The sequence below is a fragment of the Electrophorus electricus genome, chromosome 16 (assembly GCF_013358815.1).
Source record: "Electrophorus electricus isolate fEleEle1 chromosome 16, fEleEle1.pri, whole genome shotgun sequence".
In the NCBI taxonomy this organism is placed as follows: Eukaryota; Metazoa; Chordata; class Actinopteri; order Gymnotiformes; family Gymnotidae; genus Electrophorus; species Electrophorus electricus.
Genome location: NC_049550.1, coordinates 12,193,111 through 12,213,147, shown reverse-complemented (window position 1 = coordinate 12,213,147; position 20,037 = coordinate 12,193,111). Strand labels below are relative to the sequence as shown.

At 41.1% G+C, this 20,037-nt stretch overlaps 1 protein-coding gene and 2 pseudogenes across 2 annotated transcripts; all 3 read left to right on the top strand.

Moving 5' to 3' along the window:
- Positions 1–59: 59 nt before the first annotated feature.
- Positions 60–11,138, top strand: LOC118242713 (zinc finger protein 850-like). 2 transcript variants are annotated; one of them, XR_004776998.1, is made up of 3 exons: positions 60–131; positions 1,727–1,807; positions 9,903–11,138. XR_004776998.1 is itself a non-coding variant. In XM_035534976.1 (2 exons), exon 2 carries the CDS (start codon positions 1,871–1,873, stop codon positions 3,728–3,730), a length of 1,860 nt encoding a protein of 619 aa, XP_035390869.1. In that variant the 5' UTR covers positions 60–131; positions 1,727–1,870; the 3' UTR covers positions 3,731–3,788. The 2 variants fall into 2 exon arrangements, 1 of the variants encoding a protein (XP_035390869.1); XM_035534976.1 differs by lacking the exon at positions 9,903–11,138 and having other exon boundaries at positions 1,727–3,788.
- LOC113569413 lies at positions 6,602–8,670 on the top strand (annotated as a pseudogene).
- A 4,370-nt stretch (positions 11,139–15,508) lies between the features above and the next one.
- On the top strand, positions 15,509–19,426 carry LOC113577037 (annotated as a pseudogene).
- The last annotated feature ends 611 nt before the right edge of the window (positions 19,427–20,037 follow it).

Below are 20,037 nucleotides of genomic sequence, written 5' to 3'. Positions count from 1 at the left end.
GTGGCAGCACCACCAGCAACGCACAGCGCAAGTTTGCGTCATCGGAAGGAAGGGGTATATTCAAAACCACGCGGAATTCGAACACTGATCAACAGAGCTTCGTTCTGTCCTCGTTTTTGCCTCCCGCTAAGGTAATTTCGCTCTTTCTTTATCGGTACTACGTGGATAGTTATCAAACAGCTGAGAAGTATGTTTCTTTATTTCCCTTGAATGTTTATTTTAATCTAAGGAACGGAAGCATTTGAGCTAACGCGAGATCAGCGTTACCACAGCAACAGATTCACTGCTTCTGTTTACGTGCGACGGAGGTCAGTCGGCCTGAAACAAAGGCCCAGTACATCCGCACGACGTCCAGACGGAGATTCTCTACTGTTGCTCTCGATCAAACAAAGCAGGAGAGGCGCTTCTAGTTCTGTTAAAGTCCAAACATTGTGTGTGTTGTTTTGCTCATTTAACCTTAAAACTTACTTTAGTTGTTACCCTTCAGTTGATCATATCGGGTCAATATTTGCCCTACTCTAACTTACCTGATGTTGTTTGATCGATGAGGAATGGTGAGCTACATGTTCAAGTTATGACTTTGGAGTGTTTGCTTCAGGAAAGTTCTATAGTTCGTGGGTTGCCACTTAACTTGGTATTGAAAATCTGCTAGATTAAGATATTTACAAGACAAAACCTTTTTGTTATTATATTGCCCTTGTTATTGTAACTATGCTTAGATGTGAACTAGACATTCACATTTTTTTTAGTACAGTAGTGGCATTATCATAGTGTAACTCTGAAAATACAAAAATCTTGCTGAATCGTGTTTTCCTGTCCAATGTCCTGCACTGAAATTTAATCATGTTTTTTAGTTTTGTTTGACCTCAAACAATTTGTTTGAATATCATTATCATGATATGAATCTTTGTGAAGTTGGCACCCCATATGTCTCAGATTTATTCAGACCAGTGTCAGTCATTTGTGCCTTTTGAATTTTTCATTTTGTGCTGTTTTAGTTTTTGAGATATAAAGTTTAGTTTAGATACAGTTGGCATGAAGTTAGCATCCATCATGCAAGCAAAGTAAGCAGTGTAAACAAAGCTACACGTGAGAGCCAGCAGTTGCAGCACAATGTAAATTCTTTACAGAACAAATGGTTAAGACTAGTTTGGTTAAAATCACCCATATGGGGTGCCAACTTCATGTTGATTACATAACAATTTAAAACAATGTTTTATGTTTCTAAAGCAGTCCAGACAAAACATGCAAAGGCACAAATGTTATAATCTTAGACAATCTGGGTTGCCATCTTCACATAGGTTATGTATTGTCCCTGTAAAAGTTCTATGTCATAATTTGTAATGTAATGAGTTAGTAATGTCTGTCTTTTCCATCCAGAAATGCATGACGTCCAGATGCAAGTCTTCTGTTTTGTGTGTCCACATTCCTATGCAGCTAATATGTACTTTGAATAGACATTAATTGCTTATTTTTTCATTTTTGTATTTATTTTTCTCTTTAAATGAATATTATTGTGGTGAGCATTGTTGGCCAGAGGAGGATAGAGCCCCCCCTTTGAGGCTTGGTTCCTCTCAAGGTTTCTTCCTCATGCTCTAGGGGTTTTTTCCTTGCCACTGTGGCCCTTGGCTTGCTCACTGGGGGCTTGTAAAGCTGCTTTGTGACATGTTTTGTGAAAAGCACTATAGAAATAAATTTTGATTTTTTTTCTTCTTCTTTTCACTAGTAAATCAAGAAAGGCCATCCTGAGGAGCATTTCAGATTGCTGAAATTGAGAGATTAACCACGGGTCTGGCACCAAAAAAAGGTTCAACACTCCACAAACATAATAATCTGCACACTAGCACATGTCAGACATTTGCAGAAAGATATGAAAAAGGAAAGAACTCACCACTGCTCAGAATGTGGGTTGAGTTTTTTTCAACAGAGAAGTCTCCAGCGACACCAGCGTGTTCACACAGGAGAGAAACCATTTTGCTGCTCAGAGTGTGGAAAGGGTTTTACTACACAGAGCGCTCTAAAGGAACACCAGCGTATTCACACAGGAGAGAAGCCGTATCTCTGCACAGACTGTGGAAAAAGTTTCACTCAACAGGGTGTTCTCCAACAACATCAGCGTATTCACAGAGGAGAGAAGCCATATCGCTGCTCAGAGTGTGGAAAGAGTTTCACTCAGCATGGTAATCTCCGTGCACACCAGCGCATTCACACAGGAGAGAAGCCATATCACTGCTTAGTGTGTGGGAGTAGTTTTACTGTATCAAGTGCTCTCCAGAAACACCAGCGCATTCACACAGGAGAGAAGCCATATGTCTGCTCAGAGTGTGGAAAGAGCTTTACGTTTCATCATAATCTCCAACAACATCTGCGCATTCACACAGGAGAAAAACCACATCGCTGCTCAGTATGTGGAAAAAGTTTCACTCAACAGGGTAATCTCAAATATCACCAGCGCATTCACACAGGAGAGAAGCCATATCGCTGCTCAGAGTGTGGGAAGAGTTTCACTCACCAGAATAGTCTCCATACACACCAGCGCCTTCACACTGGAGAGAAGCCATATCACTGCTCACTGTGTGGGAAGAGTTTCACTCACCGGAGTAGTCTTCATAAACATCAGCGCACTCACACAAGAGAGAAGGCATATCACTGCTCAGTTTGTGGGAGTACTTTTACTGTACTGAGGGCTCTTCAAAAACACCAGCGTATTCACACAAGAGAGAAGCCATATGTCTGCTCAGCATGTGGAAAAAGTTTTGCTCATCTGTACCATTTCCAACGACACCAGCACATTCATGTAAAGAAGACATATGTCTGCTCACAGTGTGGAAAGGTTTTTAGTCTATTGTGTCATCTCCGTACACACCAGCGCATTCACACAGGAGAGAAGCCGTATCTCTGCACAGAGTGTGGAAAGAGTTTTACTATACAGAGTAATCTCAAACAACATCAGCTCATTCACACAGGAGAGAAGCCATATCACTGCTCAGTGTGTGGGAAGAGTTTTATTCAACAAAGTACATTTAAACAGCATCAGCGCATTCACACAGGAGAAAAACCATATCACTGCTCAGCATGTGGAAGGAGTTTCTCTCACCGCAGTAGTCTCCAACGACATCAGCACATTCACACAGGAGAGAAGCCATATCACTGTTTAGTGTGTGGGAAGGGTTTTAGTCAACAGAGTAGTCTCCAAGGACATCAGCGTATTCACACAGGAGAGAAGACACATCATTGCTCAGTTTGTGGAAAGAGTTTTATTCAGCTGGGTAATCTCCATGTACACCAGCGCATTCACACGGGAGTGAAGCCATATCACTGCTCAGTGTGTGGGAGTAGTTTTACTGTATCAAGTGCTCTCCAGAAACACCAGCGCATTCACACAGGAGAGAAGCCATATGTCTGCTCAGAGTGTGGAAAGAGCTTTACTTTTCATCATAATCTCCAACAACATCAGCGCATTCACACAGGAGAAAAACCACATCGCTGCTCAGTATGTGGAAAGAGTTTCACTCAGCAGGGTCATCTCCAATATCACCAGCGCATTCACACAGGAGAGAAGCCATATCACTGCTCAGAGTGTGGGAAGAGTTTCACTCAGCAGAGTAGTCTCCATACACACCAGCGCCTTCACACAGGAGAGAAGCCATATCGCTGCTCAGAGTGTGGGAAGAGTTTCACTCAGCAGAGTAGTCTCCATACACACCAGCGCCTTCACACAGGAGAGTAGCTGCATCACTGCTTAGTGTGTGGGAAGAGTTTTATTCAACAGAGCAGTCTCCAGTATCATCAGCGCATTCACACAGGAGAGTAGCTGCATCACTGCTTAGTGTGTGGGAAGAGTTTTATTCAACAGAGCAGTCTCCAGTATCATCAGCGCATTCACACAGGAGAGTAGCTGCATCACTGCTTAGTGTGTGGGAAGAGTTTTATTCAACAGAGCAGTCTCCAGTATCATCAGCGCATTCACACAGGAGAGTAGCTGCATCACTCCCTAACTGAGAAGGCTTCATTTGTTTCTTCCTCATTGCTTTCCTCCTACACAGGAGAGGAACGGTTAAAGTAATGAGTTTTCAACATGTTGAATTGGTTTGTAGCTAGTATCGTACTGTTCTGCATTTTTCTAGTTATGCATTTATGCCTTATGCTGTTCTGTTTTTCTAAGCCAAAAAACAAACAGAAATGAATCCTTTAGATATGAGAAGTAGTCTAAACCAAATATGTATTTGGTAAAAGATCCAGCACACAATTATTTCAGTGCTTAGATGTTTGTTGATGACAGGAACTACTGTAAATAGTGTTAATTAAGTAGTAAGCCACTTATGATAACATGTCAAATATGACAGCAGAGGGACACACAAATATCCGGTCAAACACCAAACTGATACAACAGCCTGAGGACATTCAGATGAAACAACTAATCAATGGCCTTTGCATTAGAAGCAAGCTCATGTTAGCCTGACTGCAACTGCATTCATGAGTAATGTTCCATGTTGTCCTGTAATGTCCTGTAGCTCCTTCCACTTCTGAAAAGTTTGTTTTATCTCTGGCTCAGTCATTATTTTTAGCTTGCCTTTCTTCATTAGTCATCTTTTGTTTACTTCTGTTTACACTCCTGCTGGCTCTGATTGGTTGATTTGATTCAGGACTGGTGCATTCTTGCAGATGTACTTAGGTGCAGTAGGTGGAGCTGGAAGAGCCTGATTCTCATCCCCCCCCCCCCCCAAAAAAAAAAACCTTTTAACTTTTAAAATGTTCTTTGCAATGCTCCTGTAAAAAATTAAGTAAATACATTGTTCACAAATTGTTGTAAACATTTTATTGAAGATTTTAAAGCATGTTATAGCAGAAGATGCATGTTTTGCCAAGATCATCACTGTTTGATCGTCACTATAAACACAAAGCCACGTGCTGGTCTCATTACGTGGATGATGGAGAAGGGGAAGCTGTTTCACTGCTAGCTTGAAGGGTATTTGGCTGAGGGGTTAAATTTTGGTAGAGGTATTTAGCTTTGGGATAGTTCTGTGTGAGGGTTATATACCTGATGGGGTTTGATGCCTTTGAAAGTCACTTGGCTGTTGATGGATATTTTGGCTGAGGGGCAATTGAATGTGGGGTGGTTGAAGCTGAGGGGTTATTTAGCTGTTGACATAGTTGGCAGTTGAGGGCTATTGGGCTGATTGGGAAGATTTTGTTGAAGGGCATCTAGACATGTTTTTGGGGTAGATGAATGTGAAGGATCATTTTAGATGTGGGGTAATCGTGGTTCAAGGCTATTTGGCTCATAGTACAGTTGTCATGAGGGATAACTCGACGTGTGGTGTTTCTCATTCTAGTCATTAGATGGACTATGGACTGGGTTCAGCAGTGAGCTCTTGTAGGTATCATGCACACCAGCAGGTGGCAGCACCACCAGCAACGCACAGCGCAAGTTTGCGTCATCGTGAGGAAGGGGTATATTCAAAACCACGCGGAATTCAGCTGTAAACATTGTCATCAACAGCTTCGTTCTGTCCTCGTGTTTGCCTCCCGCTAAGGTAATTTCGCTCTTTCTTCATCGGCACTACGTAGATAGTTATCAAACAGCTGAGAAGTATGTTTCTTTATTTCCCTTGAATGTTTATTTTAAATTAAGGAACGGAAGCATTTGAGCTAACGCGAGATCAGCGTTACCACAGCAACAGATTCACTGCTTCTGTTTACGTGCGACGGAGGTCAGTCGGCCTGAAACAAACGGCGACGTCCAGACGGAGATTCTCTACTGTTGCTCTCGATCAATCAAAGCAAGGAGAGGCGCTTCTAGTGTGATAGAGCCGACGAATTAACCAAAGATCACGTTAAACGACCTCTGTAACAAACAGTGTTCTGTTAAAGGTTAAGTCCAAACACATCAGGTATCATATCAGATCAGTGTTTGCCCGACTAACTCACCTGATGTAGCTCACCAGTCCTCAACGATCAAATGTTCAAGTTATGACTTTGGAGAGTTCAGACATTTACAAGACAAAACATTTTTGTTATTATATTGTCCTTGTTATTGAAACTATGCTTAGATGTAAAGTAGATATTGATTTCATATTTTTCTTAGTACAGTAGCAGTATTATCATAGTATAACTCTGAAAATACAAAAATCCTAATCATGTTGTCCTATCCAATGTCCTGCACTGTAATTTTAATTCAAACCAGCATCAATCGTTTGTGCCTTTTGAATTTTTCATTTGCGCTGTTTTAGTTTTTAAAATCTAAAGCTTAGTTTAGGTATAGTTTATGTAATTGGCATGAAGTTGGAACCCATCATGCAGGTGATGTAAGCAACGTAAACAACGCTACACATCTGAGAGCAGTTGCAGCACAATGTAAACTCTTTATAGCACAAACGGTTGAGACTGGTTTAGTTAAAATCATACATATGGGGTGCCAACTTCATGTTGATTACATAACAATGTAAAACAATGTTGTTGTTTTTTTCTTCTAAAGCAGTCCAGACAGAAATTGCAATGGCACAAATGTTATAATCTGATGCAAGTCTTCTGCTTTGTGCGTCCACATTCCTATACAGGTAGAATGTACTTCCATTAGTAAATCAGGAAAGATCAAGAGATTAACCACGAGTCTGGCACCAAAAAAGCTTCAGTGCTCCACAAACATAATAATCTCCTCACTAACACACCTCAGACAATCACAGAAAGACATGGAAGAGGAAACAACTCACCTCTCCTCAGAATGTGGGTTGAGTTTTTCAGCAGAGTGGTCAACAACACCAGCACATTCACACAGGAGAGAAGCTATATCACTGCTCAGAGTGTGGAAAGAATTTTACTCATCTGTGTCATCTCCGTACACACCAGCGCATCCACACAGGAGAGAAGCCGTATGATTGCACAGATTGTGGAAAGAGTTTCACTCAACAGTGTAATCTCAAACAACATCAGCAGATTCACAAAGGAGAGAAGCCATTTCACTGCTCAGAGTGTGGAAAGAGCTTTACTGTACAGAATTATCTCAGACAACACCAGCACATCCACACAGGAGAGAAGCCACATCACTGCTCAGAGTGTGGAAAGAGTTTTACTGCACGGAGTGCTCTCCAGAAACACCAGCGCATTCACACAGGAGAGAAGCCATATCACTGCTCAGAGTGTGGAAGGAGTTTTGCTCACCAGAGTAATCTCCGTAAACACCAGCGTATTCATAGAGGGGAGACGCCATATCGCTGCTCAGTGTGTGGCAGTAGTTTTACTGTTCCGAGTGCTCTCCAAAAACACCAGCGCATTCATACAGGAGAGAAGACATATGTCTGCTCAGAGTGTGGAAACAATTTTACTCAACTCTCTCATCTCTGTGTACACCAGTGCATTCACACAGGAGAGAAGCCGTATCTCTGCACAGATTGTGGAAAGAGTTTTTCTCACCAGAGTAATCTTCATAAACACCATCGCATTCACACGGGAGAAAAGCTATATTGCTGCTTACAGTGTGGAAAGAGTTTCAGTCACCAGAGTCATCTCCCCAACAGCACCAGCGCATTCACACGGGAGAAAAGCCATATAGCTGCTCAGAGTGTGGAAGGAGTTTCTCTTACAGGAGTAGTCTCCAGCAACATCAGCGCCTTCACACAGGAGAGAAGCCATATCACTGCTCAGTGTGTGGGAAGAGTTTTATTCAACAGACTAGTCTCTGTAATCACCAGCGCATTCACTCAGGACAGCAGCTGTATCACTCTCTGTGAGTTTTACTGTACAGAGTCATCTCTGACATGACTATTCACAGGACAGAAGGAATATCCAGGGTTCCCTACACACATCAACTTCTGGCTGCTTGTCCTCATCATGTCATAGGTGGGGTTGAGCCAACTGAATTCCATACTGGATCTCTTAAGCACCAGCGGCAGCTAGTGGCAGTGGGGCCACGCTAATTCCTGCACTGTTTGCACTTGGCAGTCCTTGAAGACTCCCTCACAGCAGACTCCCTCGCAACTTCTGTGCCGTCGGCTTTGAGCAGTTTTGTGTCACTGCCAGAGACTCAAAAGGCTGAAGTGCTGTGTCTTCTCCACGTGCTGAGCAGGCACCATTCATTCAGAGCAAATGACATGAGTAGTAGTGTCTTGGTTACTACGTTCAGATATGTAAAGTCTTTCACCTGTGGTGAAATTGAAACCACCCCTGATGCCAAATATTGCATTGCTTCATTCATTAAAAGAAAGCCATCACACAATGTTATTGAAGAAACCTGTGTGTTCATCTTCAACGAATGCAGGAAAAAAACAGCAAAGTGCAAGCAGTTGGATCTCTGTTTTAGGTACTTGAGCAGTGAAGAGATGGGAAATGCATGTCATCATCTACTATTATGGATGGCAATTCATAGGCCACTCCTGACCCAAGGACTTTTTAGATAATTTCAGTGTAAATAACGTTTTGTTTGAAATCACATACTAACACTTTTCATACTAAATATGGCATACAATTAATCTGTGGTCTGATAAACAGTGAATGACTTAAATTCAGTATAATTATTAATTATATAATTTGTGTGTAAATGCTATATTGTGTTTATCTATGTATGGTGTGTTTGGTTTTATTTTTGTGTATTTTAGCAAGAAACAATCATTAAAATTTTTGGCCAAAAAAAGTTCACACACTAATATTTCGTTGGACTGCCTTTAGCTTTGATTATGGCACGCATTCGCTGTGGTGTCGTTTCCACAAGCTTCTGCAATGTCACAAGATTTATTTCTGTCCAGAGTTGCATTAATTTTTCCCCAAGATCTTGTATCGATGATGGGAGATTTGGACCACTGCGTAACGTCTTCTCCAGCACATCCCAAAGATTCTCAATGGGGTTCAGGTCTGGGCTCTGTGGTGGCCAATCCATGTGTGAAAAAGATGTCTCATGCTCCCTGAACCACTCTTTCACAATTTGAGCCTGATGAATCCTAGCATTGTCATCTTGGAATATACCCGTGCCATAAGGGAAGAAAAAATTCATTGATGGAATAACCTGGTCATTCAGTATATTCAGGTAGTCAGCTGACCTCATTCTTTGGGCACATAACATTGCTGAACCTAGACCTGACCAAGTGCAGCAACCCCAGATCATAGCACTGCCCCCACAAGCTTGTACGGTACGCATTAGGCATGATGGGTGTATCACTTCAGCTGCCTCTCTTCTTACCCTGATGTGCCCATCACTCTGGAACTGGTTAAATCTGGACTCATCAGATCACATGACCTTCCATTGTTCGAGTCCAATCTTTATGCTCCCTAGTAAATTGAAGCTGTTTTTGCTGGTTAGCCTCACTGACGTGGTTTTCTTAAGACTACACATCTGTTTAGTCCCAATCCCTTGAGTTCCCTTCGCATTGTGCATGTGGAAATGCTCTTACTTTCACTATTAAACATATCCCTGAGTTCTACTGTTGTTTTTCTACGATTTGATTTCAACAGATGTTTAAGTGATCGCCGATCATCATTCAAGATTTTTTTTCCCGACCACATTCCTTCCTCGAAGATGATGTTTCCCCACTGTCCTTCCACTTTTTAATAATGTGTTGGACAGTTCTTAAACTGATTTTAGTAGTTTCAGCAGATGTTTTCTCTGCTTGATGCATGCCAATAATTTGACTCTTCTGAAATAGATTGCCATCTTTTCCATGACCACAGGATGTGTCTTTCGACATGGTTGTTTAACAAATGAGAAGCTACTCACTGCATCAGTTAGGGTTAAATAACTTGCCAGCTGAAACATAATCACCCATACAGTAATTATCCAATGGGAGGCTCTTACCTATTTCCTTAGTTAAATCCAGGTGGTGTATTAGGCTAATACAACCTTTCCTTAACCTGACGTAGATTACTTAGGACAATGAACTGACTGTTTTCACCTTTTTTTTTCAAACGTGTAGGAATGTACATAAGAGCTGGTTCTGAACAACATGCAGTCTCTGTCAGTGGATGGGCCCACTGTTAACTGGGAGTTTGTTGAGCTCATACTAGAGGAGCAGAGAGAACAATGTACTGGAGCCCATCTACAGATTGTTTGGAGTCGTGACCTTCACATGATGCACAACTCCTTCAAGAATGGCTTCATGGTGTGGCATATTGACAGTGCTCAGCGTCCTGTATTACCTGTTTCATTGTGCCCCTGGAAGAAGGGAGAACTTTGTTTGTGAATGAGTGTGGTACATTTGCTCAGCCATTTTGTGGGCATCTTAAGCTGCAAAAAATGCCAGCAGTGGAGAGAGCCATTGGAGTTTGCCAATATATCGTCACCTACGTGGATCAATGGTTTCAGCCATTTCTCACAAAGTACCAAACAGACGCCTCGATGCTTCCATTCCTATACAAAGATTTGGAAGATATGATCAGGGTAGACCTGACTACAGTTAAAGTAATGGATTTACTATGATGAATTGGTTTGTAGTTAGTATTGTACTTTATTTTTCCAGTCATAAATTTAAGCCTTATGCTGTTCCATTTTCAGAGCCAACGAACAAGCAGAAATGAATCCTTTAGATATGAGAAATATGTATTTGGTAAAAGATCCAGCACACAATTATTTCAGTGTGCTGTAGATGTTTGTTGATGTCAGGAACTACTGTAAATAGTGTTAATTAAGTAGTAAAGTGCTTATGAAAACGTTAGCTGTGAGAGGGAAGAGAGACGCAAATATCCAGTCAAACATTAAACTGATACAACAGCCTGAGGACATTCAGATAAAACAACTAATCAATGGCCTTTGCATTAGAAGCAAGCTCATGTTAGCCTGAAGGCAACTGCATTCATGAGAAATGTGCTATGTTGTCCTGTAATGTCTGTTCCTTTCTGTTCCTTTTAGCTTGCTTTTCTTCATTTTGTTTACTTCTGTTTACACTCCTGCTGGCTCTGATTGGTTGATTTGATTCAAGTGCAGTGGATTCTTGTAAATATAATTAGGAGCAGTAGGTGGAGCCAGAGGGGCTGATTCAAACCCCCCCCCCCCCTTTTTTTTTAATGTTTTTTTTTTTTTTTTTTTTTTTTTTGTCCTTACAAAGAAGAACTCAATAAATTCTCATTTCTATTAAAGAAAGTGTGACATTTCTTAAGATGCTAAATTTTGTTAAGGTCTTAAATGTTTGAAATTTAAAATGTCCTTCACGCGATGCTCCTGTAAAAAATAATAAATAAATTGTTTCATTGCAGGAAAACATCATTTGTGGGTCTTACTGTTACAACCTTATTTATGTACATGATCATTGTATTTAAAATGTCTAAAAATGGTGCCTATTGTACCGAATTCAGTCATTTTCTTGTTCTACTAATGCACAATGTTTTAGTAGTTAACAAGGGAATATTCCAGATTATCCACTGTGAAAGGTGGATTTATGTATAGAGGTTTTCCAGTCTCTCTGCTTGACTCTCAGATTCACTGGGGACATTCAGCAGAAGAGTATCCCATTAGTTTATAAAAGGTAATGATTGGGCAGGTAAAATATGTTGTAAAGCATTGCCTTTAATTTTAATCTCATTTTGTTTTTAAACAGCTGTCAGCAAAGACACACTATATACTGTATTCATTTTCATTTACATTCATGGCATTTAGCAGATGCTCTTATCCAAAGAGACTTACAAAAGTGCTTTGTCATTTACTCATAGAATATATCCTAGTCTCTACAGTAGTTTAAAGTCCAATATACCAATGATCTAGAATACTGTAGAAATACAGGGATCACTGCTGATACATAGAAGTACAAAATACATAAGGTCTATCTGAAACATTGATAAGTGTAATAATAAGTACAACATCAGTGTAATAAACAATACCCTACAATAAGTATTAAGTCAATGTAGGAGCAGGGTCAATTGTCATTTAAATATTTCACGAATAGATGGGTCTTCAGTCTGCGTTTAAAGACAGCAAGGGACTGCTGTATGCCTTCCTGCTCAGTGAGCTTAGCCTGTAACTCTGCTGGATCTATCGAAGTGGCGAAGTATTTTGTAACGAGCTCCCAAACACAGTTAAGTGAGGATCCAATTGTAAGAGTTTATTGGTACTGACAGGAATGGGTGCGAGGTGGATATGAGTAGCAGTCGTCAACGCGGTGGTTCGGACGAGGAGAGTTGAGGGCACTGTTCCCTCTGTAAATCATTAGGCATGAACCTGAGTAATCCAAGGGGCTAGGAACGAGGCGTAGTCTGAGGAGGAAGCAGAGGTCAAAAGCCAGGGGAATCAAAAGGAACAAAGAACGCTCGGCATGCATATAAGGATACAATACTTTGCGATTTGGAGGTGGGAAACTGGGATGTTATAAGGGTGACTGGAATGAGAGACAGGTGTAGCTTATTAGTACTCAGGTGAGGGGGACCGAAGTCTTGGTGGGGAAAGGCTAGTGGGCTGAAACGATGCTGTCACAATGGTCTAATACTGAGCCCTGTGGAACACCAGTGGAGAAGTACATGGTTTGGATGTGGAGGTGTGAGGAAGGGTGGACAAAATAGAAGAAGTAAGGCAAGAGGGAGTTATGGAGTGCAGATTGTGATGGAAGGGAGGAGGAACAACGTTGGGGAGGTCTGGATGGAAAGAGAAGGAAGGGAGAGAGAGAAGGATAGAAATTGATGGTCCAAGAGGTGAAGGGGGGTGACTGTGATGTCTGATGTGATGTGGTGGTCCGGGTGAAGATCAGGTCCAGAACATTACCTGCTTTGTGAGTCGGTGGAGAGTGGTTGAGGGTGAAGTCAAAAGCTGTCAATAGTGGAAGGATGCAGGAGGAATGCAGCTTGTCTGAGAATACTGAAGTCACCAAGGAGAATGAGTAAATTTCCTTCAATGGGGAATTGACTCAGGAGGATGTCAAGCACATCAGTGAAGTGATCAAGGGAACCTGGAGGGCGGTAGATGACAATGATATGAATTTTGGTGGGGAAAGACATTGTATTCATAGTTGATTTACATGAAGAAATAATACAAAAACTATGCACATCATTGCTCAGACCATATGTACCTGTCGATACGTCTATTCTCAAACTTAGTTTGTCAGAGTATGGGACCTAGAACCGGAGCAGAGACGAGCACGTTCTGTTCTTACTCCTCCTGCTGACTCTCGTCCGGTGCCCACTCCATGCAAGGTGTGGACCCTTACCACTGTCTCTACTCCTCGAACACCTACGTAGAACACCTCTGGCACACCCCTGTCTGCGCATTTGACTCCATCGCCTTGTACTGGCTTTGATGTCAATAAAAACCTGTTGTTGGTACACTATTCCATGAGAATGAGGTCGACATGTGTGTCCAGGTGTTTGAACGTAACTAAACACACTACAGTGGCCAAAAGACGTTCGGTCGTTAATGTTGCACTGTAAGCTTGTGGGAAGAGCTCAGGGGGTGTGTTCTGCTCTTTCTTTGGAGCAAAGTTTAGATTATGATACAGTGAAGTCTGCGGTTTTGTGTGCATATGAGCTAGGGCCGCAGGCATATCGACAAAGGTTCCGAAAACATTCCAAAACCTCCAGCCAGATATATGTTGAATTCGCTCGAGACAAAACCGCACTCCTTGATAAGTGGTGCGCTGCATGCAAAAGTAAACCACTTTGGAACAGTTTAAAGAACTTGTCCTGTTAGAAGAATTTAAAAACTGTGTCCCGGAAAAGGTTGTCATGCATCTAAATGAACAAAAGGTTACAGCCCTCATTAATGCTGCCATTCTGGCAGACGAATTTGTGCTTATGAACAAAATGATGTTTCACCCTCCCCAGCGTGTGTGTCAGAACACCCGTGTTGATACACCAATCCAGAACGCACCTAAGAAAACACTGCGTGAGTCTCGTGAGTGTTTTTATTGTCATGAAAGTGGTCGTCTCATCGTGGCTTGTTCAAAATCAATTCAAAGGAACCAGAAAATGCCTAGTTGTTTCCCGTGTGGTTGGCTTGTTTCAGGTTCTGTCATCCCAGTTGCTTTATAATTCCTCATTTGTGTTCTATGCTGTAGACGCTTCTTTTAAGCCTTTTGTATTTTATGGGATGGTGCCACTGTCGCTGTACTATGCAAACCAGTACCCAGCTCGCATACTGAGAGATACTTGTGCAAGCTCAGTCATTCACTTTAGACACTGTTCTCCCTTTGTCTGAGGATCCTAGATGCGATTCTTATGTGTTAATACAAGGTATAGATTTTTATGTATTGAAAATACCTCTCCATACCGTTTATTTAGTCTCTGAGCTTGTAACTGGCACGGTCAAAGTTGCAGTGTGCAGTCAACTACCTATCAGAGGTATATAATTTATTTTCGGGAATGACTTAACCAGTGACAAGACTGCACCAAATGCAGGTCAGACATCATATTGAGATATTGAGAAAATGAAACTTTATTTTCTCCAGATAAACACATTATTAATTTTATATCTAAAACAAAAACCTAAACATAACCAGATAATCTAAAATCATTACTTTAAACAACGTGTGTATCGGGATGTCAAACGTTACGTTTGACTTTAATCTGTTGAAGGGCATCTAGACATGGAGTGGTATTTTGGATGAGGGGCAACTGTCTTTGGGGTAGATGAATCTGAAGGATTATTTTAGATGTGGGCTAGTTGTGGTTTAAGGTTATTTGGCTTGTGGTACACTTGTCATTGATGGATAATTGGACATGTGGTGTATCTCAGTAAAGTCATTAGATGGACTATCTGGGGGTTTTTTTTTTAAATAATTTGTTGTTTGAGAGATGAAACTGGTGAAACATGTAATATCAGAATTATTGTGATCAAAATTATTACTGTTATCAGTATTATCTGGTATGGTTAAAATTTGCTCAGAATGTTAAAAAAGTATTATATTATTATTATTATAAACACAAATCCAAATGAGTCTTAAGAAGACCAATTAAAGTAATTGCAATTAACAACAACATATAGAGAAGTATAGTGATCCTCCTGTAGGAAGACTTTTATAACCAATTTGACAGCTGTGATTAAATGAACAAAACTGGTTGGGCATGGAGCCCTAAAAGGCCATGAATCAGCATCTTTATTAAAAATTCCAATTTACTGTTATAATGAGTTAATTTTATTTTTATAGAGATCTCTAATTATTTTATTAACACCACATCATAAACATTGTTTTCTCTATATAATTGACAAATTTTATGGAGGTATTGAGAAAATGAAACCTTATTTTCTCCAGATAAACACATTATTAATTTGATATCTAAAAACAAAAACCTAAACATAACCAGATAATCTAAAATCATTACTTTAAACAACGTGTGTGTCGGGATGTCAAAGGAGCGGGAAGTACATTGACTAGCACGTTACATTTGTCTTTAATCGAGCTTGACACAACATGAAATAGATTTGTGTCTAGCTAAAGAAAATATACATAAAAATGATTAGTGTGCATTATCTCATATGATGGTTAGCCCAGCTTGAGCTCAGAATGCAGCACTGAGCTCTTGTAGGTATCATGCCCACCAGCAGGTGGCAGCACCCACCAGCAACGCACAGCGCAAGTTTGCGTCATCGGAAGGAAGGGGTATATTCAAAACCACGCGGAATTCGAACATTGATCAACAGAGCTTCGTTCTGTCCTCGTTTTTGCCTCCCGCTAAGGTAATTTCGCTCTTTCTTTATCGGTACTACGTAGATAGTTATCAAACAGCTGAGAAGTATGTTTCTTTATTTCCCTTGAATGTTTATTTTAATCTAAGGAACGGAAGCATTTGAGCTAACGCGAGATCAGCGTTACCACAGCAACAGATTCACTGCTTCTGTTTACGTGCGACGGAGGTCAGTCGGCCTGAAACAAAGGCCCAGTACATCCGCACGACGTCGCGTTTCATCACCGAGGAACAAGCGCTGGAAATTACTCTTTAATTCCAGAGGACAAGCACCAAAATCAACACGTGAGACTTTCACATCTGGGTACGTTTAATTCCAAGACCCTTGTTTATTTAGAGTTAGTTAAACAGCACAGCACAGTCTCTGAATGTGACGTTATTGATCGTTGTTGAAACAGCGACATTGTCCTCTTATTTACGATCACGCTTTGACAAACCAGCTGAGCTCATTGATATACAGCCACGTTACTCTGCTGTTCAAACTCTGCACCATTTTCCTTTGTACTCTATAGAAGAACCAGGATAGCAAACCCTACCTCCTCCTTGCATCAGGACATGTACACAAGGACGTAGACACAACACACATTGGGAGGGACACGTCCCTCCAATATTAAGCTCAAAATGCCCCCCCCCCCCCCCCCCCCGATATCCCCCAATATAACGAATAAAAAAAATTCCACACTAGCTTTGTGCAATGTTATTATAATAATATATATTTTTGTAATCATAATTATTTCCTCATGAGTTGGCGAATTCTCCCCTGGGGAGATTTGGTCCCCACCAATGTTCAGATCATGCCTACGGCTTTGCTTGTACCACACACACACACACACACACACACACACACAGGCTAAATAGCCAATTTACTTATTCTCTGTGCATATATTGATCGTTGACTCTGCAGTTAGTAGTTGTGTTTAATAAATACCATTTATTATTATTATACTGTGTATGACTATGTATGTGACAAATAAACCAAACTTGAACAAGTTATTTCTTTTGATATTCAGATTATGTTTTTTGCCAATATCTTCAGATATAGAGCTCATATTTATTCAATTCTTCAGAGACCAAATCATTAATGTTACATTCTTTAGGTAAAAATAAGAGCTTGTGGTCATTTTTATTGGATTATATGAGACTAATAATTGAGGCATAGTAAATCATATGCAGTGTAAGGATTCGTAGGTAAAACCCCTACATACTGGAGTTTAATTACTTTTATTGCTTCTTTGGTCAACCTTTCCCTACCAGTTATTTGTTCCTCTCTGTCTGCCTGTTTTCTTTCAAATATGTGAATTGTTCTCATAATGATGATGAGCAGAATCTGATGGCCTTCTGATCTCAAGGGGAGATTCTCTACTGTTGCTCTTGGTGAATCAAAACAGGAGAGCAGCTTCTAGTGTGATAGAGACGAATTCACCAAAGATCATGTTAAATGACCTCTGGAACAAACTGTTCTGTTAAAGGTTAAGTCCAAACATTCTATGTGTTATTTTGATAATTTAATCTTAACTTACTTTAGTTGTTAAAACCTGAAGTGTATCATACCAGGTCAATATTTGTCGTACTCTAACTCACCCATGTAGCTCACCAGTCCTTAACGATCAAATGTTCAAGTTATGACTTTGGAGAGTTCAGACATTTACAACACACAACGTTTTTGTTTTTACATTGTCCTTGTTATTGAAACTATGCTTAGATGTGAATTAGACATTCATTCACATTTTTCTTAGTACACATTTTTAGTAGTAGCAATATCTTAATATAACTCTGAAAATACAAATATCTGCCTAATCCTGGTGTCCTATCCAATGTCTTGCACTGAAATGTACTCATGTTTTGTATTTTTTTTAGTTTTATTTGACCTTAAGCAGTTTCAGTTTGAATATTGTTACCATGATGATATAGATCTATGTGAAGTTGGCACCCCATGTGTCTCAGTGTCAATCGTTTCTGCCTTTGAATTTGTAATTTTTGCAGTTTTAGTTTTTGAGATATAAAGCTTAGTTTAGATACAATTGGCGTGAAGTTGGAACCCATCATGCAGGCGATGTAAGCAACGTAAACAACGCTACACATCTGAGAGAGCAGTTGCAGCACAATGTAAACTCTTTATAGCACAAACGGTTGAGACTGGTTTAGTTAAAATCATACGCATGGGGTGCAGACTTCAGGTTGATTACATAACAATGTAAAACAATGTTTGTTTGTTTTTCTAAAGCAGTCCACACAAAAATGGCATAAACTCAGCACAAATGTTATAATCTGATGCAAGTCTTCTGTTTTGTGTGTCCATATTTCTATACAGGTAAAATGTGCTTCGACTAGTAAATCAGAAGATTGGGAGATTTATCACGAGTCTGACAACAAAAAAAAGCTTCAGTGCTCCACAAACATAATAATCTCCTCACTAACACACCTCAGACAATCGCAGAAAGACATGGAAGAGGAAAGAACTCACCTCTCCTCAGAATGTGGGTTGAGTGTTTTTCAGCAGAGTGGTCAACAACATCAGCACATTCACACAGGAGAGAAGCTATATCACTGCTCAGAGTGTGGAAAGAGCTTTACTGTACAGAATTATCTCCGACAACACCAGCACATCCACAGAGGAGAGAAGCCACATCACTGCTCAGAGTGTGGAAAGAGTTTTACTGCACGGAGTGCTCTCCAGAAACACCAGCGCATTCACACAGGAGAGAAGCCGTATCTCTGCACAGAATGTGGAAAGAATTTTACTCAACTGTCTCATCTCCAGAAACACCAGCGCATTCACACAGGAGAGAAGCCATATTGCTGCTCAGAGTGTGGAAGGAGTTTTACTCACCAGAGTGGTCTACAACATCATCAGCGCATTCACACAGGAGAGAAGCCATATCACTGCTCAGAGTGTGGAAGGAGTTTTACTCACCAGAGTAATCTCCGTAAACACCAGCGTATTCATAGAGGGGAGACGCCATATCGCTGCTCAGTGTGTGGCAGTAGTTTTACTGTACCGAGTGCTCTCCAAAAACACCAGCGCATTCATACAGGAGAGAAGCCACATGTCTGCTCAGAGTGTGGAAAGAGTTTTACTCAACTGTGTAATCTCCAACAACACCAGCGCATTCATGCAGGAGAGAAACCATATGTCTGCTCAGAGTGTGGAAAGAATTTTACTCAACTCTCTCATCTCCGTATACACCAGTGCGTTCACACAGGAGAGAAGCCGTATCACTGCTCAGAGTGTGGAAAGAGTTTTTCTCAACTGCGTAATCTGCATAAACACCAGCGCACTCACACAGGAGAGAAGCCGTATCTCTGCACAGATTGTGGAAAGAGTTTTTCTCATCAGAGTAATCTCCAACAACACCAGCGCATTCACACAGGAGAAAAGCCATATTGCTGCTCAGAGTGTGGAAAGAATTTCACTCACCAGAGCAATCTCCAACAACACCAGCGCATTCACACAGGAGAAAAGCCATATCGCTGCTCAGAGTGTGGAAAGAGTTTCACTCACCAGAGTAGTCTCCAACATCATCAGCGCATTCACACGGGAGAGAAGCCATATTGCTGCTCAGAGTGCGGAAGGAGTTTCACTCGCCAGAGTGGTCTCCAACAACATCAGCGCATTCACACAGGAGAAAAACCATATCACTGCTTAGTGTGTGCGAAGAGTTTTATTCAACAGAGTAGTCTCCAACAGCACCAGCGCATTCATACAGGAGAAAAACCATATCACTGCTCAGAGTGTGGAAGGAGTTTCTCTCACAGGAGTAGTCTCCAGCAACATCAGCGCATTCACACAGGAGAGAAGCCATATCACTGCTCAGTGTGTGGGAAGAGTTTTATTCAACAGACTAGTCTCTGTAATCACCAGCGCATTCACTCAGGACAGTAGCTGTATCACTCTCTGTGAGTTTTACTGTACAGAGTCATCTCTGACATGACTATTCACAGGACAGAAGGAATATCCAGGGTTCCCTACACACATCAACTTCTGGATGCTTGTCCTCATCATGTCATAGGTGGGGTTGAGCCAACTGAATTCCATACTGGATCTCTTAAGCACCAGCGGCAGCTAGTGGCAGTGGGGCCACGCTAATTCCTGCACTGTTTGCACTTGGCAGTCCTTGAAGACTCCCTCACAGTAGACTCCCTCGCAACTTCTGTGCCGTCGGCTTTGAGCAGTTTTGTGTCACTGCCAGAGACTCAAAAGACTGAAGTGCTGTGTCTTCTCCACGTGCTGAGCAGGCACCATTCATTCAGAGCACCTGTGGTGAAATTAAAACCACCCCTGATGCCAAATATAGCGTCGCTTCGTTCATTAAAAGAGAGCCATCATGCAGTGTTATTGAGAAAACCTGTGTGATCTTGTTCAATGAATACAGGAATTAAACAGCAAAGTGCAAGCAAGTGGATCTCTGTTTGAGGTACTGAAGCAGTGAAGAGACGCACGTGCTCTTC